The sequence below is a fragment of the Dendropsophus ebraccatus genome, chromosome 13, assembly GCF_027789765.1.
Source record: "Dendropsophus ebraccatus isolate aDenEbr1 chromosome 13, aDenEbr1.pat, whole genome shotgun sequence".
Lineage (NCBI taxonomy): Eukaryota > Metazoa > Chordata > Amphibia > Anura > Hylidae > Dendropsophus > Dendropsophus ebraccatus.
This window is the reverse complement of record NC_091466.1, coordinates 10,185,066-10,212,690: the sequence shown is the minus strand read 5'-3', so window position 1 is coordinate 10,212,690 and position 27,625 is coordinate 10,185,066. Positions and strand designations below refer to the sequence as shown.

General features: G+C 44.5%; 1 protein-coding gene across 1 annotated transcript; it reads left to right on the top strand.

Annotated features, from left to right (window-relative positions):
* The first annotated feature begins 204 nt into the window (after nt 1–204).
* On the top strand, nt 205–27,405 carry PLEKHG3 (pleckstrin homology and RhoGEF domain containing G3). The gene is made up of 18 exons (XM_069950179.1): nt 205–323; nt 5,975–6,444; nt 8,484–8,584; nt 12,487–12,556; nt 13,561–13,607; nt 15,307–15,457; nt 15,845–15,976; nt 16,055–16,237; nt 16,314–16,406; nt 17,333–17,419; nt 17,515–17,548; nt 17,686–17,778; nt 18,035–18,073; nt 19,004–19,014; nt 21,160–21,369; nt 23,421–23,534; nt 23,674–25,102; nt 26,313–27,405. The coding sequence occupies exons 1-18, from the start codon at nt 266–268 to the stop codon at nt 27,149–27,151; spliced, it is 4,161 nt and encodes a 1,386-aa protein (XP_069806280.1). The 5' UTR covers nt 205–265; the 3' UTR covers nt 27,152–27,405.
* The last annotated feature ends 220 nt before the right edge of the window (nt 27,406–27,625 follow it).

Here is a 27,625-nt window from a genome sequence, read left to right as displayed (position 1 = left end):
ATAATGGTGATGATCCTTTAAGTGAAGAACTGTAAAAAAGGAAGAAGATTTACAAGTGTAATTCCTCTAACCTGGGAACAGCTCATTGTGTGATTTCGGTGGGAGGGATGAAAGCTTTTGACGTTGGGTTTCCTGTCTGGAGGCGGAGGGAGCGGGGAGCGCAGGTGATACAATGATGTCAGGCTTCCACACCTTTCCCAGTACTGAGATTCCAGGCAGTGTTCTAGCGTGTTATACCGCCAGCTGAGCCTCCAATGTACACACCATGTTTGAGGAGAGGGGACGCTTCGAGGGGCTAAATCGCAGGATTTCCCGCCTGTTTGGTGAGTTCATGTTATTCACCATCTTAGTTTTAGGCTTTTTTTTCTATTTGTTCTGGTCTCACTTTATAGGACTTTGTAGTATTAGTATAGTTTTTTGTTTGTACGTAAGCCACAAGCAGCGTGCAACCTGCAGTGTGAACAGAGTCATAGATGTGCTGCCAATTTTTCCTTTTTTACTTTGTAGTATGATATGCTTTATACGGTGTGATAGTCTTTGCTTGTTTTTACGTGATCTATTCTTCAGCTAGGCTAAAATAAGATCTGTCTGGCTGCAGGATTCCTGTCATATTTGTCTCGGGGACATAAGCTCAGGGTAGGGTTCTACTTGTTTCTCTTTCTCTATTCGGATTAGTTTCCAAATTGCGTATGATCTAAAATAACACAAGCTATATATATATATATATATATATATATATATATATATATATATATACAGATATAGATATTCCCTAGTGCATGTAGTGCCCTGGCATCGGGGGCGGCACAATGTATCTGCTATAACATGTCTGCTTGGTGAGGCGTCTATGTAGGATGGTGTCATTCCTCCTTGGAGAGAAGTGGCTCAGTGTTGCAGGAACAGCCGGCTCCTTGTCCGCTTATTGTGTCCCCTTCTACCAGAGACGGCGGCTTACAACATCCAGCGTGCCGTCACAACGACTTCATTGTCCTTTTCCGATGCTTCCGCCATCCATCATCTGACTGTACTGCTGGATAGGGCAAGATGTATGGTATAGATATATATATGTATTGTGGGGATTTATCAGTGCAGTTGTTAGGGTGCAACCAAAATCACGCCCCCATGTGGTTGCACCAATAGTTGCGCTATGTTTCCAGGATAGATCGGCCGTTGGTGACAGCATGGTGGCGTGGTTACGGCTGCAGTGTGGTAACACCATAAATCTCTCGTTTACTGGTGTCCACCCATTACCCTTACACAAGGGGCTGATCCCCATCCCGACTACCCAACGCAGCAATAAGTCACATGACACTTACATTTCAAACCTTGTGCAGTGGAGCGGTTGCCCATAGCAACCAATCAGATTCCAGCTTTCATTTTTAAAATGTCCTCTGGAGATTGAAAGCTGGAATCTGATTGGTTGCTATGGGCAACAGCTCCACTGCTTCTGTGCACCAGGTTTGGTGATTACTTACCCCCCAGGCCCCCGCAGCTACTTTCCGGCCCCCCGATCTTTTGTCTTCCTCCTGCTAGTGATTGGCTAGTGCTCATCTTGGAGGAAGGAGGATGACAGGAGATCAGGGGACGGGAAGCTTTGAGGGGACCAGGGGTAAGTATGCATACTTTTTTTTCCCCCTGAGCCCTAGCAGTATATGGATTTCAGCAGAATAATGGAGAGCGCCTTTAAATTAAATAATAAAAAAATTGCAATGTTATTTGGTTAGTCTGGGTGTTCACATCCCAACTAAAACAAAAACCTGGAAGAAGCATACGGTTGTGCTCTTCACTCTGCAGGAGATGGTATCCATTATAATTCTATGGATCTTGTTTCATGCAGCGAGCCACAGAGTGAAGTGCAAACCACACGCTTCTCTCGAATCGTTTTAGAGATTGTATGCGTCCGAACACTGAGACCCTAATGGAAGGAACATGTTAAAAGCCTAAAGGCCCCTACTATATGTGCCAGGGGGTTTCCTAGCTTTCCCCGACATATATATAGGATGGCACATGCTGCGTATAAACAGGCAGTCCTAGAGATAAACCATCGCCAATGGTGTGTGACAGCCGCTTTCTCTACTCTCCCCATTGAAAACACATGTATGCTCGGCCAAGCGTGCGTGTACATATGGTAAGTGGGAATCATAGCTGTCAGGTGATTGTGTGTTCTGCTGACAGGTATGCTATATGTATGGGGTGTATACATATGTATGATGCTGTATACAGATGTGTGCCATGCAGCTATATACGTCACCTGTAGTGATCAGATGATGGGCACACACCCTGCTGATACATCCGTCCTTTGGACTCCGCTGGTTTCTCTCACAGGGCGGGGGCCGCTGCTTGTATCTGTAGAAAGTGTCAGCAGAAGGTAACAAATGCTTCAGGCCTCACCCATTTCCCCAACACGTCCCTGTATATTACTCCTAAATATGGCGTCTTATCCGCTGTTTTCTGTATGAAAAGTATGTGACCCCCTTCTCGTAATTATTGACTTGAGGAGTTTCCACCGCACCTATAGCAAACAAATGTATAAGACCAAGCACCGGCCATGTCATCTCCATAGGAAAACAAGGGTAGTGATATGGGTCATATGGAATAACGTAATCCTTTGTGGGTCAGGCTGCGCATAGTGGAAATACAGCATGATGAAATGTACACCAGGTATGGGCTATTATAAGTGACACCAATAAATCTGATCCAATAGTAAAGAGATCACAGCCCTCCGCCAAGTCCTATCCACTTAAAGGGGACCTGTCAGTAGCTTGGAGTTGACAGGCCTACACAGAGGTCGGGATGGGGGGTACATGGATACCTTATATCTTGGTCATACAGCTTATATGACTTAAATGATGATAAAGGTCCCAGCCCTGTAAGTGTCAAGGGGGCGGGATCTTCTTATGTGAAATGGAGAATTGGCGCCGTCGTGGTTTTGTGGCCCCTGAGGAGGGTATTATCTAGGTATGCAAAGTGAAATAGGAAAAAAAGTCAGCTCACCAAAATATAGGTAATGCGTGCTGCTGTGATTCCCCAGGATTGGAGCGCGTGAAGCAATATTGCGGGCCGTCTCCCGTGTGAATACAGGTAAAGAAGATGATGGCTCCCAGCTCCGTAAAAAATTGAGTTAAACTTTATTATATATGCATATATAATAAAGTTTAACTCAATTTTTTACGGAGCTGGGAGCCATCATCTTCTTTACCTATTATCTAGGTATGTTGGTTATGGGCCATTACCTCATGGGGCCCGGATCATTTACAGTCCAATATACAAGAAAGTGCAGCTTGATCTGTTTCTATGGAAACCATATCACATTGTGGTTAAAGGGTATTTCCACCCTGGAAAGTGATGATCCATTGGGAGGAAGGATCGGTGATCATGAGAATATAGTGGACCCAGCATCTTGCCAAGTGTCCTCCCTGCTGGGATCCCCAGTTATCACCTGCAGTACCACCAAGGGGGAAATTTAAAGGTATTAACGCATTCTTAAAGGGGTTATCCAGCGCTACAAAAACATGGCCACTTTTCCCCCTACTGTTGTCTCCAGTTCAGGTGCGGTTTGCAATTAAGCTCCATTTCAATGGAACGGAGTTTCAAAACCCCGCCCAACTGGAGACAACAGTAGGGGGAAAGCGGCCATGTTTTTGTAGCACTGGATAACCCCTTTAAGCTCCATTTACTTTAATGGAACTGCGTTCCAAACCCCACCCAATCTGCGGACAAGAGAGGGGGAAAAGTGGCCATGTTTTAGTAGCGCTGCAAACCCCTTTAAAGGTATTAACACATTCTTAAATGAAATTTTTTTTTTTTTTTTTTTTTAAATTGATAAATGAAAAGTTTTGATTTGTTGAGGGCTTTAGTGCTCAGACCCCAATCAAACACTAGAATTAGGCAGGAAATGGGCAACCAACCAACGAGAACCCAAAGTCAATGAGACCATCTCCAAAAGTGGAGAGAAGTGCTTAAAGGCGCTCTTCTCTCTCCACTTGCTCGAGCAGCCAATCAAAACATTTGACGGGTGCCTTTTAAACATTTTTTTTAATCCACCGTTGGGACACATTGATCGTTTTTTGTAGCGTTCTTGTCGACAACAATCTCCCTCAATCCCCTCGTATTCGGAAGGAGGAGATGGGAGAAGGAGGCTGCCAGATGCCTCTGGCGGTGACTTACCTCCTAAGAACAAAAAGATTGGATGTGTTAAAAAGCAGCATGCCCTACCCTTCTCTCCCTGACCTCTTATGCCACAGTATTAGCAGGAGAGGACTGGGAGATGGTTACATGGAAGGCTCCGTGCGGTGCTTTCCCATAGGAAACCATTAAGATTGCGCAAGATTCCTGTAAGTGCTTATGTTTTAATTTGCAGTTGATGTCATTTTTATGATCTAATATCAAGGTGTGATAAGTAAGGTATATAAAATCATATATAGAAATCAGGTAACCGTAATCCTGCTGAATTAAAGGGCAACTCCAGCTTTTTTTTTTCTTTCTTTCAAATCAACTGGTGTCAGAAAGTTATATAAATTCGTAATTTACTTCAAAATTTATATAAAAAAATCTCGGGTCTTCTAGTACTTATCAGCTGCTGTATGTCCTGCTGGAAGTGGTGTATTCTTTCCAGTGTGACACAGTGCCACCTCTGTCCATGTCAGGAACTGTCCAGAGCAGGAGAAGTTTTCTATGGGGACAGTTCATGACATGGACAGAGGTGGCAGCAGAGAGCACCGTGTCAGACTGGAAACAAAACACCACTTCCAGCAGGACATGCAGCAGCTGATAAGTACTGGAAGACTGGAGATTTTTGAATAGAAGTAAATTACTAATCTATATAACCTTCTGACACCAGTTGATTAGAAAGAAAAAAAAAAAATCACTGGAGTTCCCCTCTAACATTGTGGAACTACCATTGATCCCTAGTATTCAGACAGAGGCATTGGAGCCGGACTTACCTGTCCATTATCCAGATGTAACACCCAGATCCGGGCAGTTGAATGACCCTGGATGGGTCTGGGCGTTACATCCACAATACAGACAATCCACCTGTCTGTCACTTCCTGGCAGGAAGGATCATGCGCCATCTCCTCTCCGGCAGCACACACCTCACTATGTCCTGGATAAACTCTGCAACAAAGGATTTATTCAGATGTAAACCAGGCCGTGGTGTGTATGTGTATGGACGTGTTCACACCATGTTTACTGAACACATTCAGGATATGACATATAAAGCTATAGGCCTCCAGCAGGGTGGTGTATCCATCATCATCAGCAGCAGCTGTATACTGTGTATGTGACTGATGGATGACGTATGCCGCTGTAGGCTATACATCGGAGAGACATGCTGGGGAATAGTCCCGACGTGTTTCTTTGATGTGATGCACGTTTTACACTGATATACAAGATAATGGACATGCTGATTTCAGTGATACTGGTCGACCATCTAATGTGTATTGGCCTTTCCCTTAAAGGTGTAATTCACAAAGAAAAAACTTTTTCTTTCAAATTCTATTAAAAAAAAAAAATCCCAAATCTTCCAGTACTTATCAGCTGCTGTATGTCCTGCAGGAAGTTTTGGATTTTTCTTCAGTCTGACACAGTGCTCTCTGCTGCCACCTCTGTCCATGTCAGGAACTGTCCCCATAGAAAACCTCTCCTGCTCTGGACAGTTCCTGACATGGACAGAGGTGGCAGCAGAGAGCACGGTGTCAGACTGGAGAGAATACACCACTTCCTGCAGCACATACAGCAGCTGATAAGTTGTGGAATACTTAATAGCTGTTTCCTGACAGATATCTCATGTGCATTTGCTCTTATTTGTCAGAGTTGGGCAGACACTAGTTATAGCAATAATGAACTTCCGAATGAGGAACCTCTGTTGTGCCGGTCACTGCTCTGATAACGTCCCTGATAACGTCCCGCTGATAACCATCTTAGTAGATAATAACTTCCTCAATCATTGAACACTTTGCTCTTATTTTCCCAGAATCCCCCAGGCTCTCGGCCTTCTCCTCCTACCACCATGACAAGTTGCCCAGCTCTGTCTCCTTTGGCGGTGAGTTTTACGATGCAGAGTGCCCTCTGAGCGCCATCTCTACCCCATCCCCCGTATCGCTCGGAGAAGACTGCGACCACTATGAGAACATAATCGGCAGCCCGGTGTATAATGCGCAGCTGAGTGTCGGTGCCAGCGATCCGGACATGGAGCTGCTGTCATCCACGGCCGAGACCCTGCAGGCCACGTTCCAGGAGATACAAAGCGGCCTGAAGAATGGCAGCGCCACCAACAGCAACAACAACGCCAACCGCTACAGCCATCTGGGCTCCGCTTCCTTCTCTCCATTTGGAAGCAAAGTCGGCTCCATCAATCACAAGCTGAGCTACGTGGAGCGGGTGGTGCTGGAGATTATAGAAACCGAGAGGATGTACGTCCAGGATCTACGGAGTATTGTGGAGGTGCGTGTGCATGACCAGCCATGTTTTACTATGTATATAGACTATATATAACACTATGATGGGTATTATAGTGTTATATGGGTATTCTGGTGCTGTGTAAAAAATAATAATAATAATAATAATAATAATAATTTTATTTATATTATTACTATTTCTCCCTACTCCCAGCCCTTCTCTGGTCATCCCGCAGCTCCCGGTCGGCTACTTTCACTTGCTTCCTCCTGTGAACAGTGCTTGGACCTTCCTGCCTAGCCAACTGATAGGACACTGCCGTGGCCAGTGATTGGCTGAGCAGAAAGGTCCCGCCCCCAATCACTTGTTTGGGAAGCAGGAAATCGGAGCTGTGTCAGGACCAGCTGGGGATCAGGGTAAGGTGAGTATAGTTTTTTTTTTTACCAGGGCCCCAAGATTATTATTATTATTATTATTATTAATAATATTTATTATTATTATTATTATTATTATTATTATTATTATTATTATTATTATTATTATTATTATTATTATTATTATTATTATTTTATTTTTTTTCTACAAGCCAGAATACCCCTTGAGTTTGGAGCCGTGCCCTACTACCCACATACACATTATCTCACTATACCGTTAGCTTTCAGTGTGACTGTAGACAAGGCTGTAAATAGAAGTGATGGGGTCTCATCAGAGAAGTTGGTATTGCTCACCTATTCTCATTCACTCATCAGTCTTGAACAGATCTAGCCCGACCTTTTAAAGGGGTATTCCACTCAGACATAACTTTTGATATGTTTCTGCCCATGGTGAGACTAACAATTCCATCCATAGTTTTCTTATCTATTTAGTCTCCTTCCCCCAGTTCTCAGCTGCTGCTTTCTGCTGAAGACACGAAAAATTTGTGTGTTAGCTGTTCTCTCTGTCTCTCCCCTGAGATGGGTGGTCATAACAAGTCCCTGGCAGGCTTTATCTGTAACATTGTCGCTTCTTTGTAATGCTGAGAGGGTTAATTACAGTGAGTTCATCAGCAACTTGACCTTAGATTAACCCTCCCAGCGTTAAAAAGAAGCTACAATGTGGCAGATACAGCCTGCCAGGGACTTGTTTACATCAGCTGTCTCAGAAGGGAGGGAGAAGAGGGGGCGACAGAGAAAAGCTCACACACAGATTTTTGTGTCTTTAGCAGAAAGCGGCAGCTGACAACTGTGGGAAGGAGACTGAATAGATAATAACAAGTATGGAAGGAATTGTTAGTCTCACCATGGGCAGCAACATATGAAAAGTTACGTTTCAGTAGAATACCACTTTAAGTGGCGATGGCCCATTCAGATGAGTGGAATGGATTTGATAGATTTAGCATCACTGTTTAAACTTGCCGAGATCATTAGATACAGCAGGGTGAAGAACACAGCTGTGCCCTTCACTCCCTGACTCGGCGTTCATTCCAACTGATTGCAGAAGTCTGGTTCCATTATAAGTCTCATGGATCCAACTCCTGCAATGAACCAGACTGGATGCTGATCCGTGGAGTGAAGCTCACAACTGTGCACTTCTCCCGGGTATATCTACTGATCGAAGAGGATCAAGAAATTTGTTTAAATGGCAGCAGCTCTTCAATATTTTCCTGCAACAGGTATTGAACTTATGTTACTCAGTCATGTCATGTTATTTTTGCATGATTTTCACGTATACATATATATATATATTGTCCGACTACAATTCCTAGCATGCTTGGACAGCCAACCAAAGCTTAGGCTGCCCAGGCATGATGGGAATTGTAGTTTTTCCGGTGGGACACCAGTGTCCTAGATCCTGTAGTCAGCAGTGACTGGCTGGTTAGACTCTGTGTACTGAGAGAGTACTCAACATCTCTAACTAAAAGTACAAAAAAAATTATAAAAAAAAAAAATTACCCATGGCTCCTAGCGAGAAGGAAAGTTGTAAATATTGGAGTCCTCTTCTGTCTTGTCACCGGTGAGGTGTCGCGCCTGTAAAGTTCTTACTAGACAATAAAGTTAATAGCATATGATTGATACGTGTAACTTTAAATGCCTGTGAATCGCCTTTAGGATTACCTGGGAGGCATCATAGACAAACACGAGCTGCCCATGAAGCCGGAACAAGTCAGCGCTCTCTTCGGGAACATTGAGGACATCTATGAACTGAACAGGTGATACACCCTTAATCCCTATGTATCTAAGCTTTGAGGACAGAATTCTACTGATCTTGAAGCTTTTGTCCTAATCTCTAGTGACCACCACAATCCATTCTACGAGGGGGGGGGGGGATGTGGCTGGTATGGCGGTAATACTGCGGCCTAGTGACCTTACCACAATCCATTCTACGAGGGGGGGGGGGGATGTGGCTGGTATGGCGGTAATACTGCGGCCTAGTGACCTTACCACAATCCATTCTACGAGGGGGGATGTGGCTGGTATGGCGGTAATACTGCGGCCTAGTGACCACCACAATCCATTCTACGAGGGGGGATGTGGCTGGATGGCGGTAATATTGCAGCCTAGTCCCCACCACAATCCATACCACGAAGGGGGTATGTGGCTGGCATGGCGGTAATACTGTGGCCTAGTGACCACCACAATCCATTCTACGAGGGGGGATGTGGCTGGTATGGCGGTAATACTGTGTTATCCTGGAGTTATTCGTGTAGGGCGGGTAATGCTACATATACAGATTTAAAGTGTTACTGTCGTTTATTTTATTTTAAATTTTTTGCAGAAATCATGCGATTTTAAGAAACTTTATAATTGGGTTTATTAGCCAAAAAATTCATTTTTATCATGAAAAAGCAGTTTGAACTCTCCTTCCTGTCTTCATGATTGTCTATGGAGAGGGGAGGGGTGGAGGGAGATGAGGCACCAAAACAGGACAACAAAGAGTTAATTTACAGCTACATCACCGGGTTATCTCCTCTGACAGTCAGCACTGACCTCTCTGACCTCTAAATACCGGCTATCACACAGGTTCTGCTGTGTAATCCTTTGTTTTCTGCTGGCGACTAAACTCCCTCCTCCCCCCTCCCCTCTCCATAGATTACACAGGGCCCGACTGATGTAAAAGAGTCGAGATTTTCTGATAATGAGAGAAAGGAGGGGGTGGACCTGGGGAAAGTCTTTTTGAGTGCAGATAATGGCATATTTGCCTAATAAACCCAATTGTAAAGTTTCTTAAAATCGCCTGAACTATTGATTTCTGCAAACAAAAACAAAAAACATGACAGTGACACTTTAAGGGGGCGACTCCGGGCACCATTACACCGTGGTTACACTGCCGGGGTAGGAATATCTGCCCTAGAAGAAGTAGGTGGGGGGCCATGGTGGTACAGTCAAGGAAGTGTATGTCTGTGGATATGGTCACGACCACCATTTGTCTTCATGATGTAAACAGACTTTCTTTTTCTTAGCCTATAAGTTTAACACTAGTAAAGATGGCTCCTCTAGGATTATTTAGATACAAAGTTGGCTAAGAATTTTCAGAAAAGAGATATACTCATCTGCCTCATCCCCCGATGGTGCCTGGTCCCCGCTGTCCTACACTTCCTGGTTTTCTCTGGACTGCCTGCTCAGCCAATCACTGTTTGTGGGAGTGGCTTGCCTCAGCCTGTGATTGGTAGAGCAGTCAGACATCACCAGGAAGTGTAGATCAGTAGGGACCTCTCCAGGATCAGTTCCTATAATGTATCTACCAAGCAGAAGAGTATTCTGTGTGAGTGTGATGTGGCATGGATGACCCGCCACAAGTCCTAATGTTCTCTACATTCTTTTTCTTATATTTATATTTGTCCCAAGATGTCTATAGTAGTGAGTCCATAGCAGGTAGGTTACCGCCAAGATGCTACTTGCCTGAATCTCACGTTTGCACATAGTAAAAATAGAAGAAGCTGTAATATAAAGTGCATGCAGGTGTGTAGTGTGTTATGCATGGATCTATGTGTTTCTTGCTTTGTTTTTTTGAGGTGAGGCATGAGTTTTGTGTGACCGTTATTATTACTGTATCTTAAAGTGATATCGTCCCCCCCCTTCCATATCAGTTCTCAGCACCATTATATTCTGGAAAGTTCATAACTTACCATATAAAGGATTTCTTGGTTGTCTCTCCCCTCAAAAAGGCATGTTTTTGTTGGTGGACAGTGCCGTATGAGCGGGGCTTCACGGCTGTTGTGCCTACATTGGCGCAGTGGGCCCCTCCCCTCTGTGACGTCATGTTCACATAGGCCCTGCCCCCTCCGCGCCTTCATCAGAACGGGCCGAGGCCTCTTGACTTCTAATCTGGCAGTCATGGGGGGTGGGGCAGCTAGGTCGGACTATTCCTATGACGCCATGAAGAGGATGGAGCCTATATGTCTATGATGTCACAGAGGGGCCAGGCATACGGCGCAGATGTTATGCCCCCCCGCCCTTATAACACTGTCCACCAACAAGATGTGAAATGTCCAGAAAATAAGTTTAAGAAGGGGTACTCCAGTGTGTGGGCACTTTTTTTACTGGGACCGGGGAGGAGGTGGCCGAGGAAAAAGACGTCCACTCACCTCCTCAGTTCCAGTGGTGGGTCCCGCATCGCGGCGCTCCGGTTCCTGGCCGCTTTCGGGTGTTTGACGCGGGATCTAAGCAGACTTGAAACGGATCCCGCCTCCTTCACTGAGTGGCTGAGCGGACCTGAGACGTCACGTCTCGGGCCCACGTCAGACACCCGGAAGCGGCCGGGAACCGGGGAGGTGAGTGGACGTCTTTTTCCTCGGCCACCTCCTCCCCGGTCCCAGTAAAAAAGTGCCCACACACTGGAGTACCCCTTTAATATCTGAAAAGACACTATTCTGATGGCTATTGATGTGTATGGATTGTATAGTGCTAACAGATGGGGCTTTGTGATGCCATACATATTAGCTAGTTGTTGGCCAGTTTCTGTCTCTCCCCATTCTCCCTACATACATACATGCTCAGTCAGCTCAGCCGAGTGTACATGTACTCTGATTGGGATGGGGCCTCTAGTCGGGGGGGGGGGGGGGGGGGGGGGGGGGTTGTTATTTAACCAAAAACTAAAGGATCAGGCATTGAAACCCAGCATACCCGACCATTGTCTCTCCATAACTATTAGGAGGGGAGAGTCAGAAGACCACCATACGCAAAACCCCTGGTATCACCTGACTGTAACCTGATGGGTATGACCAGCTTTACTGTTGCGGTACATGAACATGTACTTTACCTATGGTATTTGATGCTGTGGATTTTACCTATTCATTTCGATTGACTACAGACGTACCATCAAATCTAAAACTAGTCCATAATAATCTGAGCTGTATTCTATCTTTAAGGGTACGTTCACACTTACCGGATCCGCAGCGTATTTTCCGCTGCAGATCCGCAGCAGATTTCATTTAAATAACTGAGCACAGCAATAAATCTGCACCTGCAGATCTGCAGCGGATCCTGTAGGTGTGAACGCACCCTAAAGGAAATCCCCTCTGCTGTTTGTATCTAACTATAGGGTGCAACTAAATATATATACTCTCCCTCCTCACTCCCTTGGCCCCACTGTAGTCGCTGTTCTCTTCCCTGCACTTCCTTGTGTCAGTGTCTCGTAAGGACCTTCTCCCACAGCCAATCATTGCTGCGGCAGTAGACAGCAGTGACCTCTGATTGGCTGACTGGGAAGGTCCTTGTGCAGTAACTGAGTGCAGTGCAGCAGGGGAATGAGGAGGGTAAGTATAGGTTTTTCATCTAGTTAACTGCAGCCTGAGTTATAAAGAGATATATTTCTCTGGAATACCCCTTTAAAGCCTTCAACCAAACCAAAGATTAAGGCTCCAGTATCAGTGGTTTGCCCGGCCTAGTGTGCACACAGTGATACTGGTAATGACAGATACTTTCTATATATACACATAAATCCATCTTTGGTTTGGTGTGTCTCTATGTACTGATCTCCGCTGACAACATAATTTTTCCATGTCACGTTTTTTTCCATCCATTTGTTCTTTTCATAGACAATAGATTGTGTCACTGAACATTTCTTTTCGGCTGTAACAATTTCTTCACTTTGTCATCTTTTTTTTTGCAGTCGGCTCCTCCAAGACCTTGATAGTTGCAGTGAAGACCCTGTGGCCATTGCCAGCTGCTTTGTGGAAAAGGTCAGGACTGGCTGAGAAGTAGATATAAATTACAAAAAGCACAACTACTTTCTTGCAAAAACAGCACCACCCCTGTCCTCAGGTTGTGTGTGGTATTACAATTCAGCTCCATTCACTTCAATAGAACTGAGCTGCAAAATCACATCTAAACAGAGAGCAGGAGAAGTGCTGTTACTAGAGGAAAGCTGACATATGTTTCTATGCCTGGACAATCCCTTTAAGGGTGAACATTTATTCAATAAGAAGCTTCTGCCAGAAGGTGGCAGTGGGGAGCAAGCTCTTTTTTTTTTTTTTTTGTTTGTAGGAGAGCTCTTTTAGATACTTTAGTCCCATGGAGCATTGCAGTAAGACTCCAAATTACACAACCCCCTCGGCCTGACATATACACAAAAGATTACCATAGGGTCCAATGATGTCCATGCAGTCCTTACCCAAACACCTGATACCGGTCTCTCTCCTGTGCTCCGCAGCTTCCTGGTCATTGGCTGATTGTTGTCTCTATTACACGGAGCGATAATCGGCCGAATCGGCCCAATTCCTTAGCCAAATAAGTTTCCATTTGTCCAATATTTGGCTGGTGTATGCTACAAAAAAAGTTTGCTGCAGCATGCACATACATAAATTCTAGTACAGTTAGTGGGTGGGGGAGGGAGGAGATGTGCATGCTGCAGCTCAGCCCAGCTTCTTGGAATTTGAGCTTAGAAGGACCGCATAATTTTTCTGAGCATGATGTGGAGCAAATCTGCGCCATCAAATCTGCTGCGGATCCTGTACGTGTCAACTCTGGGGAAAAGCTTCAGATGGATACATCATATGGAGTCTGTCATAGATAATAGATATGCTTATCAGCTTAGAAGGAAAGCCTGATTTTATACCTTTGTAGTATGGATGATATTGTTGCTATGAGAGAAGGGCACAGATGTGACATGTAGTTATGATGTATTATCGGTGTGGGATGTTTATTCTACATGTACATGACCCTTGTCTCCTTCTTTCCCCTCCAGAGCCATTACTTTGATATTTACACCCAGTACTGTAACAACTACCCCAAGTAAGTATTTGTGTCCTGTTCACACCTACACCCGAGTTTTAGATATGGATAGAACTTTCTGTGCTCTTAGCACCCACTGAGACCACCCTGGCTGAGAGGGGAATGACCCTCAGAGAGCCGCGCGGCCGGCCTAGGCTGTTTCCATAAATTCTTGCCCTTCGGTTTCTCACAAGATCTCTTCTTGCTGCCGGCACATGGAATTTTCCCTTTGTTTAGAACCTGATATTTTTAGATACTAAAAAACCTATACAGATGTAAGCTTTCCCAGAACAGACACAGTCGTATCTGATCCAGACATTCTTCTCTGATCTTAAAGGGGAACTCCGGAGAAAAAGAAGTGTTTTTAAATCAACTGGTGTCAAAAAGTTATACGGATTTGTAAATGACTTCTATTAAATAAAAAAAAATGAAAAAACTCCAGTACTTATCAGCTGCTGTATGTCCTGCCGGAAGTGGTGTATTCTCTCCAGTCTGACACAGTGCTCTCTGCCGCCACCTCTGTCCGTGTCAGGAACTGTTTTCTATGGGGATTTGCTGCTGCTCTGGACAGTTCCTGACATGGACAGAGGTGGCAGCAGAGAGCACTGTGTCAGACTGGAAAGAATACATCACTTCCTGCAGGACATTCAGCAGCTGATAAGTACTGGAAGACTCAAGATTTTTTTTATTAGAAGTAAATTACAAATCTCTACCACTTTCTGCCATCAGTTGATTTGAATTTTTTTCCCGCCCCTTTAAATCAGTATTGTGAAATGTGAACATATGAAGCTTGGCAGTACATTTTTAAGGAAAAATGGCGTCATCTTCATCTTTCTCACACCCATAGCCTTCCTTAGGGCCCTATTCTACCGGACGATTATTGTACAGATTATTGTTAAATCGTTCGAATCCAAACGATAATCGTTTGTTTGAATAGAAGTTAACGATTAACGACCAAACGAGAAATCGTTGATCGCTTTATAAGACCCGGACCTATTTTTATCGTTGCTCGTTCGCAAATCGTTTGCATTGAATAAGACTTCGTTCGGTCTTTTGCAGTAGATACGAACGCAATAGCGAAGAAAAAACTGTCGCAAATACGATCATAAGTAACGATTATCGTTCCATGGAAATGAGTGAACGTTTTCAAGTCTTTCGCAATAGCAGTCGTTTGAGATCGTTAACGATTATGTGAACGATAATCGTCCGGTGGAATAGGGCCCTTACCCTGACTGCAGATTATTCATAAATCTGTAGTAACTTTAGGCGGTAGAAAACACCTTCAAGCAACAAAAGATGGGGGATAGATCACTTCAGAATCTTATAAAGTGATGGCTTATCAATAACTAAGATATGATTGGTGATTGGTGGGGGTCTAACCTCAGGCTGGTGTCCCTTTTATTCTTCCCTTGCACCCCGGTGTAGGGAACTACAGCACAATCTCATTGAAGTCCATACACCTGGCTGCCATTCACTGCAAATATGGGTCGGAGATGGAGGAAGCCATCAGTCTGGCCCAGTCAGGGTTCATAGACATTGGTACAAGATAGTGACAGAACAGTAGGGCCCAATGTCTCTGGTCACTAGGCGTAGTGATAGATATGAAATATTCGGACTCTCCAGTCTCCATATATATCGCCTTCTATCCTCCATGTGTTTTTGTGCGTATGAGATATTGGTCTGGTCCGTCATGTATTTCATTCCCCTTCTTTGGTTTCAGCTCGGTGGCCACCCTGACTGAATGTATGAGGAACAAAGTCTTGGCGAAATTTTTTCGCGAACGTCAGGAGCTGCTGAGACACAGCCTGCCCTTGGGGTCCTACCTCCTCAAACCCGTCCAGAGAATCCTGAAGTATCATCTGCTGCTGCAGGTAACAGCAAGGAATGGGATGTATTATTATAATAACTCGGAGATCGTCCTCCCATCAGTAGCAGATTATAATAGGTCCATTTCGTGCGGTAGCCCGGGGCCCGGAGCTCCTGGGGGGCCCATGGCCACCAAAACAGACTTATACTTTGAGTGGTGTATTGTCTCCTGGCTACAGTTCTGCCATGATTTGCAAATAATCACTGCTTTTTTACCTCTATTTTGCATAAATCAGGGCAGCATGACATTATGTACTCTTTACTATGAACACCAAGCTAGTGTTACCATAGTTACAGTAGGGTGGAGGGGCCCAGGCCTGGTGAACAGCCTGAAGCCTATGGTAAATTTAATCCGCCCCTACCTCCCATAGTCACGTTTCTTCCCTTTTTAGGAAATCGCTAAACACTTTGATATTGATAAAGAAGGCTATGAGGTGGTGGAGGAAGCCATCGAGACCATGACCGGAGTAGCCTGGTACATCAATGACATGAAGAGAAAGCACGAGCACGCCGTGCGCCAACAGGTTAGAGCCTTAAAGTCGGCAGTCTATAGACACCGCGCCCGACGGACACATAACTCACGTGTCACGTCTTCTTCACAGGAGATTCAGTCTCTGCTGCTGAACTGGAAAGGCATGGACCTGACCACGTACGGGGAGCTGGTCCTGGAGGGGACGTTCCGCGTCCAGCGCGCCCGCAGCGAGAGGACGTTCTTCCTGTTTGACAAGGCCTTACTAATCACCAAGAAACGTGGTGACCACTTTGTGTATAAGACCCATATCCCAGTAAGTAGCGCTCTCCAGGACCCTCTATACGGGGGGATTCTACTACCACTACTAACATGTGGTCTCTCTTGTGCAGTGTTCACATTTGATGCTGATCGAGAGCACGAGAGACTCCCTGTGCTTCACTCTCACCCACTATAAGAACAGCAAACAGCAGCATAATGTACAGGTAAGCCTCACCTACTGCCTTGTTTAACCCCTTCAGGTCTACATTCTGTATGTCTTAAAGGGGTGACTTTGCTGTATATTAGAGCAGAGGGAGAGAAGCTGTGCTCAGGGATATATATATATATGTATTTTATTTTGCTTCATTTGATTTAGGACAGGTTTTTGAGCAAAAAGAATAAATCCTGATAGGACTCTTACAGTAGGAGTCCTGCTGACCCCGCCCACCCCAAGTGATTGGATGATTCTTCTGTGCACTCATGGATACAGATAAAGCTGTCAATCAGTGAATGTGGGTGGGGTTTGCAGGACTTTCTCTGTCCCTATCAGGATAGGCTGGGTTCACACTGCGTTTTTGCAATCCGTTTTTTTCATGCGTTTTTTGCAAAAAAAACTGATTAAAGAAAACGGATGCATTTGTGTGCATCCGTTTTTGATCCGTTTTTCCATTGACTTTTACTGTAAAAAAAAAAAGGATCAAAACGAACCCGTTTTTTTTAACGGACACAAAAGTAGTGTCAGCTACGGATCCGTTTTTTTTTTTACAATGGAAGTCAATGGAAAAACGGCTCAAAACGGATGAACACAAATGCATCCGTTTTTTTCATCCGTTTTTTGAAAAATTATTATTTTATTTTTTTTATGCCAAAAATCTGTGTTCATACACCCACAATTATGAGAAGCACCTACAGAAGGTGGTCCCATAGACTTCTATAGAGCTGCAAGCACAAAGTGGGGAGAGAATGGGCTTAGTGAGCGATTCACCCTCTCGTTCTAGAGATCAGTGGGGGGGGGGGGTCTGAACTGATGGGTGAACTGGTACTATTTGAAGGGGATATCGTGAAGAGGAGATCCTCTGTATAAGTCATGTTATACCCCAAGCCTCATGTTCTGCATGTGGTAAATGTTTCCTGTTATTTGCTTGTACAGGCCAAAACAGTGGAAGAGAAACGTCTCTGGACCCATCACATAAAGAAACTGATCCTAGAGAACCATCATGCTATAATCCCCCAGAAGGTGCGGATGGTTATTGTGTATATCTATGATGGATAGCACCGCTTACTGTATGTATGAACCTTGTGATTCTAATAATATTCTGATTTTCATTATAGGCCAAGGAAGCCATTCTGGAGATGGACGCTGTGTGTAAGTCTCACAGTCCTGTGTAGTCTTTGCATTTGTGATGCTGTATATAGTCTCTGTAGCTGCCTCTCTGTCTCTGTGGCTTCTATACTATTAGATTGTCATCCATCATGATACCATTTATCTGTTCTTCCTCCCAGATCCCGGACGTTATAGATACAGCCCAGAGAGGGTGAAGAAGACCATGTCTGTGGTAGATCCCATCAGTCAGCGCTCAGGCCGACGGCAGTCTGGTACGGTGTATCTTTAAATGTTATTACATAAGCAACGTTAGACAAATTCCTAATGTATACTAATTATGGGAAATGCACATATAGGGCTATTTCCCTCAATTTAGTTAAAAAAAAAAAAGTGACATCACGACCCGGTCTATACCTGAAGGGTCCAGCAGGGGGCGCAGTATATGTAGAAATTACATGTAAAAAAATAAGAGCCATTCCTGAGCTTTCTGCCCCCAAAAATTATTCTTATTTATTTATTTTCTTGCAGAACCAACAAAGCACATTCTGAAGGATTTAGACGAGAATGGTAAGAAGCTGCTTCTCACTTTTTATATGTTTAGGATGGATACAATATTTTTTTGTCTAATATGGGGACGGCCAGATGTTTTCAGTCCACTATACATTGTAGTCACGTTCCTTGAGAAGATCACTAGACTAGACTATTATTCACACCAATTTTGGGCGCTCTGTCCATAGAGGTCTCGCTGTATTCTGCCTTATATATTGATGGCCCTTTCTAGGCTTTGTGGAGCCGGACACACACAATAAATGACAGAACTGAAGGATAAGGTGACGCACTGGACAGGAAGGACCCACACCAATGTCTCCTAGTCCTGCCCCATTCATGTGAACGCTCAGCCTAGCGGAGTGTGCATGTGTTCTCAGTAGAGTAAGGCTGGGTTCACACTACGTTTTTGCAATCCGTTTTTTTCATCCGTTTTTTGCAAAAACTGATGAAAAAAACGGATACAACTGTGTGCATCCGTTTTGGTCCATTTTTCCATTATTAAAAAAAAACAACAGATTTTTTTTATCGTACACAAAAACGTAGTCGAACTCCATTTTTTTGTCCGTTAAAAAAAATGATCCGTTTTCTTTTTTTTTATAATGGAAGTCAATGCAAAAAAACGGATGCACACAATTGCACCATTTTTTTCATCAGTTTTTCATCCATTTTTTTTTGCAAAAAACGGATTGCAAAAACGTAGTGTGAACCCAGCCTGAGCTGTGTTCTCTGAACGATGGGGTATGCTGAAATCCAAAACTCTGGCTCTCTTCTCCCCTGATCTTGACCATCAGGACAGTGGAGAGGCCGCCATACACATTACATTATACTGTAGACTATGGCCCCTATCGGTCCCCAGTGGCGCAGTTTTCCTGTATTATACCTATGGCAGTAACTATTGTTTAGTAACTTTCTTTTTCTTCTCTTTCTTTGCTGCTTTTGCATCTGCAGTGGGTCTGAAGGTAAGAGCTCCTTTTATAATGTTTCCAGTATTGAGATATATATATATATATCTATAGGACGGGTGGCGGACAGCTACAAGTGAGGGCAGAAACAGAATTTTACCATTCATGCCTCCTATATCGCCCCATACACAATGCTCATACAATGCTGCCTCCATCTACCCAGACAGTCACATGATTGCTGAGTGGCAGGTCACATGACCCTGCCCTGACGGCAGACACACTACTTATATTTGCTCTCCATGTTCACACCCAGGCTTATCTCAAAAAATCGCTGGACGATGCAGATTTTACTTCAGCTGCACTGGATGGGCCCCATACATTTACAATAGAGCCCATGGTGGCAGTGACCCGACTGGTGAAGACTTTGGACATGTTTGTCTGAAATGTCAAAAGTGTCTTTTTTTTTTTTTTTTTTTCAAAATGACGAAATATATAGATTTGTAATTTTTTTCTATTTGTAAAAAAAAATCTCCGGTCTTCCAGTACTTATCAGATGCTGCATATCCTGCAGGAAGTGGTGTATTCTCTCCAGTCTGACACAGTGCTCTCTGCTGCCACCTCTGTCCATGTCAGGAACTGTCCAGAGCAGCAGCAAATCCCTATAGAAAACCTCTCCTGCTCTGGACAGTTCCTGACATGGACAGAGGTGGCAGCAGAGAGCACTGTGTCAGATTGGAGAGAATAGACACCTTCCTGCAGGACATACAGCAGCTGATAAGTACCGGAAGCCTGAAGACTTTTAAATAAAAGTACAATACAAATCTATGTAACTTTCTGACACCAGTTGATTTGAGATGAGGCCTATGTGTGCGGTGCGGCTGCCGCCTCCTCTCCTGACTACTGTGCTGCTCAGCAGATTTCCTGGCTGGCTGCACAGCAAATATTCCTCTCTGCAGTAGTTTTCCAGTCTTGCCGCCTAATCCCTGGTCTGGACGCCACTATATCTCTGCCCTCTCCAGGGTTGGGATGGGACATTCACACACAAGGACATATTATATTTACGGTTAATCCCCCTAGAAATGCAAACTTGTAAAGTCTGTACTGATGAATAAGGACATAGTCCTGCCCTGAGTCCCCGAGATGTGCTTACAGTTATCTTCTGTGTAGACAATGCTCTGTGAGATAAATATGTCAGCAGCCACATGTATTATTTCTTTTAGCTCTGTCTAGACTGGATCCAGTTCTATGCACTTCTCAGCTGAGAGCAGGACTAACTATGTACAATGTATCAGCTTGGTGTTCAGGCTCTAGAGCTCACAGAGCATTGCCTAGACTGGATACAGCTGAGAGCAGGACTAGCTATGTGCCACTGTAAAAGTCTGTTGAGCTCACAGAGCATTGTCTAGACTGGATACAGTTGTATGCACTTCTCAGCTGGGAGCAGGACTCTCTGTGTGCAATGTATAAGTCTGGAGTCCAGGCTGTAGAGCTCACAGAGCATTGTCTACATTGGACACAATTGTATCCCTTCTCAGCTAAGAGCAGGACTAGCTATGTGCAGTGTATCAGTCTGTTGAGCTCACAGAGCATTGTCTATACTGGATACAATCCTGAGACCTGTACTAGGTATACACTGTTGAGAATGGTCCCCCCGAAGGGGGCGCTGTACTAGCAATAGTCCTGCATTAGATGGCGCTCTACTAGCATTAGTCCTGCATTAGGTGGCGCTCTACTAGCATTAGTCCTGCATTAGGTGGCGCTCTACTAGCATTAGTCCTGCATTAGGTGGCGCTCTACTAGCATTAGTCCTGCATTAGGTGGCGCTCTACTAGCATTAGTCCTGCATTAGGTGGCGCTCTACTAGCATTAGTTCTGCATTAGGTGGCGCTCTACTAGCATTAGTCTTGCATTAGGTGGCGCTCTACTAGCATTGGTCCTGCATTAGGTGGCGCTCTACTAGCATTAGTCCTGCATTAGGTGGCGCTCTACTAGCATTAGTCCTGCATTAGGTGGCGCTCTACTAGCATTAGTCTTGCATTAGGTGGCGCTCTACTAGCATTATTCTTGGAGTATCTTGTGATTTGACCAGTTGTTTAGTGGGGCTGGATAGAAACAGGTATCAATAAATAATTATTCTAATGGGACAGACAATGTGAGAGTCATTTTTCTAGTCCTCTCTAACATGTCCCGATGTTTGTGCAGCACGCAGACAGTGATGACCCTCTCCTGGATTTCGGGGACCTCCTGCAGCACGGTATGACCGCTCTGACACCAGGGGGGAATGATCTGCAGAGTGAGGGAGAGAAGGAGGGTCCGGCCGCCGCTGAGCTGATACAAGGCCCGGGGGCCGATCTCAGCGCCTCCGAAGAAGAGGAGAATGAGGAAGACATGCAGCTGGAGGATAATGGCCAGGTAGCTAACATTGCCAGCTCCCTGCTGGCAGCCGTACACTGCTGGCGGTACAGGGCAAAGTCTTTGCTTGATACATGGGGCACTTCTATGGTGAGGGTCTTCAGATCTCTTCTATTCGGTGTTGTTTCTAACCCCACTACAGGGACTGTGATCTCTGTTGTCCTGTTCTGATGTGTAAACGTCCTAATAACATCCGTTCTTCAGAGCTGGACCACTTACTGGGGCACTACCATTCTAATGTTCTCACCTATTATAACATATTTTTCCCATCCATGGAGGTCTGACCTTGGTTTTCCATCCTGACTAGTCATGGACTGCTGATTAGAGATGAGCGAACCTCGAGCATGTTGGAGCCCATCCGAACCCGATCGTTCGGCATTTGATTAGCGGTGGCTGTTGAGGTTGGATAAAGCTCTAAGGTTATGTGGAAAACATGGATATAGTCATTGGCTGTCTGGAAAACCTTAGAGCTTTATCCAACTTCAGAAGCCCCCGCTAATCAAATGCCGAACGATCAGGTTCGGATGGACTCCCAACATGCTCGAGGTTCGCTCATCTCTACTGCTGATGTCTTTTACATGCAAATTGTGAAACCATATTGAAGTATGATCAGCACCCATAGTCTGACCTCTGGGGTCCCTGTCATTGTCACCCTGCATGGCTGCATCCATGTGCATTGTTTTGGTTGATGAGCCATAGATTTTATTGGCTCCATTCTGGGGGATGGTACTTTTTCACAGCTTGGGATACTAATGTAATATTGTAGGGTATTCTTAGAAAGAAAAAAATACTTATTTTTTAATATATATTATAATTTTTAATATATATAAAAAAATTTTTAATTAAATATACAGTATTTTTAAAGACTTTATTGGGTCAAAGGGTTACTAGTTTTCCATAAGGAGTATCTGTCACAATGACGTGTGGAGACTTAAATCGACCCTGTACCAACAATCTGCCCCCCCCCCCTCCCCAAGTTGCTTGTACTGTTAGATAGCTGCTTTTAATCCAAGAAAGCTGTCCTGGGGTCCGTTCGACAGGTGATGCAGTTACTGTCCTTAAAAACAACTTTTAAACTTGCAGCCCTGTGGCAGGGTCTAGAGTGTGTGTGCCCTAGGCCTGCGACGCCTCTCCTTCCCTCCTCCCCTCCTCCCCACCCTCCTCATTATTAGGAATGCCCCTGGGCAGGATTTCTCCTATTCATCACTTGTCTAATCAGTGCACATGTGCTGGATTGTTAAGGCACCTGTGCAGTGTTCAGACAAGTGATGAATAGGAGAAATCCTGCCTGGGGCATTCCTAATAATGAGGAGGGTGGGGAGGAGTTTCGGAGGGGAGGTTCAAGCCTAGGGCATAGACACTCGCAGCCCTGTGTCAAATTGGCGTGGCCTAAAGTTTAAAAATAGTTTTTTTAGGACAAAAACTGCATCACCTGCCGAACGGACCCCAGGACGGATCTTGGATTAAAAGCAGCTCTCCGAAGATACAAGTGGTTTGGCGGGTCAGATTGTGGGTACAGAGTTGATTTATAGGTCATTCTTGCTCCACTGGAAATTCTCAGAAGAAAGGATATGCAAAATAGCTCTCACACCACTTAGGCAAAGTGGTGTCCCTTCAAGTCAGTGTTTCACTCCATCTAGGAGCCTTAGAACATTGACTGGGGATGTATACCAAGCCAAACAATCTCCCCAAGAGCAGAGTCTTTCCATTTGGAGAGATTTTTGGCTTGGCAAATATCCCCGGTCAATGTTCTAAGACTCCTAGATTTGCACTGCGTAATCTGTTGGCGCTATACAAACAAATATCTTTATTATTATTATTATTATTATTATTATTACTCCTAGATGGAGTTAAAGACTGACTTAAAGGGACACCACTTTGCCTAAGCAGTGTGAGAGCTATTTACATCTCCTTTCTGTTTTTTAACTCCTGCTGGGGCACCTGATCGTGATCACTTGTACAATACTTTTCTATTCCAATTTATTGTGCCCTTACAATTTATTCTATTATTATGTTTTATAATGTTCTTTTACTTTTGTTTTTGTCTTTAGAACAAGGATTCTCTGCTATATGATACTTCCAAGGGATTTAAGAGGCAAAATAGTCAGTCTCCTGGGAACCCTGAAAAGAGAAGGAGTATTGAGGTCACTGCCTTTAACCAAGAGGTGAGTAACTTTTTTTTTTTTTTTTTTTAGTTATAAAAGTACAGTTGTATAAAAAAAAATACATACCATATAAAAAGCCTCTGTTGGGTTATATGTTTAATTTGATGACACTTTTTTTTTCTTTTTTTTTTTTTTAAAGGTATTGGATGAAATGGAGAAGAGTAGCTCCGAACCAGAAGAGGTTTATATCGCCAGCATGATCACTACATCTGGAATTGATATTGAAACGTCTTCAGCAACTACTGACAACCAGTCATTTGAAGAAGGATCGGAATCCTATTTTGATGTCTGTAAGCCTTTGGAAAATGGGATTGCCGAAAACGCTGAAGATATAAAGACTTTTAGCAGTGAGGAGGATGAAGAGGAGAGTAGCATTCATGAGTCGTCCAGCATCCTTCCACCATCGGTGTTGGATCAGGCCAGCGTCATCGCTGAGAGATTCCTTACTAGTCTCTCGAGAAGGAGCAGTTTGGCCTTGGATGACGGTAAAGTCATCGGCTACGTGACTCCCAGGCATCTGAGCAGAAGTAGTAGTTTAATAAACCTAGATGGGACGGATAGAAGTGTGAATGGTTCCCTGGATTTCCTAAAATCTCAAGTCCTTCTACCAAATTGCGAGGAGCCATCACTCAGCAAAGTCAACTCTGTCGAAAACGTCTTCGAAGAAAAAGACAGAGCCACGTGTAAACCGAGAGAGTCGATGCTCTCATTCCAAGACCGACAACTTATTGACAAGATTAAGACTTATTATGACAAGGCCGAACATCAGGATGCGGCATTTAGCATCAAACGCCGAGAAAGCTTAACGTACATTCCCGCTGGGGTAGTGAAGAACTCTATATTTAAGATTAACAGTCTTCCAAGATATGACGGCCATCAGAGTTCTTCTTGGAGACAGAGGGTTGAGTCCTCTTCCAGCACTATCCCCCGTGAGAGGAGGCAGCACACTGCCTATGTAGATACCTCCACTTCAGTAGAAACTGGTGGTCCTGCCATCTCAAATCAACACACGCAACCTTCTGGGACGTCCGCCAAGAGCGAGGATCTAGAATCGCAACCTCAAGTTTCTGATGAAGAATTTAGATCTTCATCGGAAATGGTTAAAGTGTGGGAAGAAATGGAAAAAGAAGAAAGTAAAAGCACATATGAAGACTTTATTATCCATCGTGGAAAAGCTCCACTGTCCCCAGAAGACCCAATGGAGGCTCATGAACCATTGATCATATTAGAAGACAGCGATTTGGGAACTATCAAAGAAGAATCCTTGAGTCATACACCGGACTCTTCATCACCCGAACAGCTAAGAAATCAACTCAACACTGTGAGTTTTAGTGATCAGGACTACAAGACCCCGGTGAAGGACCATCCCACCCTCATGGATCTGGCCAGCTATATGGATGCCAATCTGTCAGAAAATATTAAAAACAGAGTCTACCAACTGGCCAGGCAATACAGCCAAAGGATAAAGTGCAACAAACCAGTGGCTCACAGGCGTCTGAGGGAAATAGAAGACGATATGAGAAGGGGCAGCCTTCCCTCTCTAAAAGAGGAAAAAAATGAAGGAAAATGTAAGTATTCTGGAAAGGTTTGGACTCTAGGATGACTTGGTCGCGAAGGTTCACTAGTTGGTCAGATTTGTTCCTTATGGCTAAAATTTCGGTATACAGGTTGTCTGTCAAAAGTCTGTCCAAAAGCCCCATTGGGAAAGAATGGAGCACTGGCCATGCATTCATTTCTGGAACACTTGCCCTCCATTTGCAGGATTGGGGGATCCTGGATTCCCAACGATCCTCAATCCTTTGGCATGATCGGATTAGCACTGTGCTTGGCCTCTTCTCTATTCAATAAGGGGACAAGGGACCCCTTTTCTCATGATCGGTGGGGGTCCCAAAGTGCAGCGCAGAATGCAGTGCAGCATTTTCTAAAGCACAAACTGTAATCCCCATTTCGGGCATTTGGTGTATGGACATGGGGGTGGAGACCCAGCGGCAGGTAGTCACGCTGCCTCTGTTCTCTTCCCAGCTCCTCAGGCCTGATTGGACTCCTGACTACTGAAATGTCCAGGAATAGAATAAAAACAGCTACTTTCTTGCAAAAACAGCACCACCCCTGTCTTCAGGTTGTATGTGGTATTTACAGTTCAGCTCCATTCACTTCAAAGGGGCTGAGTTGTAAAACACTAAACCAAACCGAGGACAGGAGAGGCACTATTTTTGGAAGAGAGCAGCTACGTTTTATGTGTGGATTACCCCTTTAAATGAGTTAAGGAGGTGGTCTGGAGTGGACTGGATTTCTATGACAGACTGTTGTGGGCATTCTCTATGACCCCCACTCCTGGCTACTTTGTTTGACACAATAGATGTTTATTAAAGGAGTTATCCAGCATTAGAAAAACATTCTTCCAGAGACAACACCACTCTTGTCTTCAGGTCAGGTGTGGTTTGCCATTAAGGTCCATTCATTTCAATGGAACTGACTTGCAAAACCTGCACCCAAACTGGATACAAGAGTGGTGTTGTCTGTGGAAGAAAGCGGCCATGTTTTTCTAGTGCTGGATAACCTCTTTAATACACTAGTGTGTCAAGCAGACCCAAGTAGCCAGAAGGGTGCAGGCCATAGAGCATGCCCACAACAGTGTGCTATAGAAATCCAGTCCACTTCAGGCTGTGTCTTGTGTTTAAAATTAACATCGTCGTAATCGTGCACAAGATTTAAAAAAAAAAAAAAAAAACTTAAGATTTAAAATGTTTTGTAAAATTAATTTCTGTTGGTTTTTAGGTAAACTGAAGGCCGTGTTTTCGTTTCCTATGTACGAACCCATAGTTTCCCAAGAACCCAGCCCAACGACTCCAACCCCAACCTCACACAGCGAGAAATCCCCCAAGAGACTGTCTTTCAATTCTGCCGAGAGTCCAGACCCATGTGACGGCAGAAGCCCCCTGAGTCCTGTCAAAACCGAAAAATTCCATTGGCCAGACGTCCGAGAGCTGAGATCTAGATACTTGAGTACAAGTGGCTCCAGCAGGAACCTCCCGGTGAACAGAAGCCAGTCGGTCCCGGATAAGATGGTGGATCACAATGTGGAGCTTCTGCCAGATGCACAAAGCAAGGATCCTATCAGCCCGGTATACAGGAGGCACATGAAGCACTCCGAGAGTATGAATGGCGTATCCCAAGACCTAAGCCTCTTCGATAAAATGTCCGCCAGTCCTAAACCACTGCACAATGGGGACTCCATGCAGACCATAGACGACGGCTACTACGTCAGTGCAGAAGCCCCTCTAGAAAATAACAAAAAAGTCATAATTATAGAAAAAATCCCCCCGATCCCCATGTCCGATGATGATGAGGACACCTACGTGCACATCCGCTCGCCCACCACCCGAGAGAAGATCTCCATAAAGGCTGTGGTAGAACGATGCAAAGCCTACCAGGAGTCCGAGGAATACAAGATGAGGGAAGACGTCTCCAACGCGGATGGATCCGCCGACGTGACGCAAGAGCAGTCCAAACCCAGAGTCTTAACCACTAGTGATGCGGCCCAACAAAACCGGGTGAAAAACTTACGGGAAAAATTCCAGACCTTGAACTCCAAGGTCAGCAAACACTCTGAGTGACTGGAGCCATGTATATATGGAGATATATATAGAGATGTATACATGGGACATCCCTGTATATAGATGAAGGCACATTGTTGTTATTATTCTGAGATGGCCAGGGATCTACTGCACAGTGGGTATTTATAGAAGGACTCCGCCTGTAATGATAGAAGCTTTGTATATAGTTTATTTTATTAACCCTACTTGTTCCTTTATGGTCCTTTGTGTATATTATTATTGTCCTTATGTACATTAAATATCATATTGATAAAGTTACATGAAAAGTTTGTTCGCTGCATTTACTGGCGTGAAAAAATCAAAGCCAGATCTTTGTCTCCAACATGTAAGATGGATCCATCAAGGATAGTAAGAATGAAAGGGATGGCAGTATGAGAAGGATGTGTGGTGTACCCCCGGGGTGGTGTTATATCGGAGGATTGGACAGTCACTTGCCAGGTGGTGAGGTGTGACGCCATGCCGGAGGTGGATGGC

What these genes read in the sequence shown, in the direction of transcription:
- PLEKHG3 (XM_069950179.1), top strand. Translation starts at nt 266, where the DNA reads ATGTTTGAGGAGAGGGGACGCTTCGAGGGGCTAAATCGCAGGATTTCC. An exon ending in AACAGCAGCATAATGTACAG is followed by an intron (nt 16,407 to 17,332) that starts GTAAGCCTCACC and finishes TTGCTTGTACAG; the next exon opens with GCCAAAACAGTGGAAGAGAA. An exon ending in CTCAGGCCGACGGCAGTCTG is followed by an intron (nt 17,779 to 18,034) that starts GTACGGTGTATC and finishes ATTTTCTTGCAG; the next exon opens with AACCAACAAAGCACATTCTG.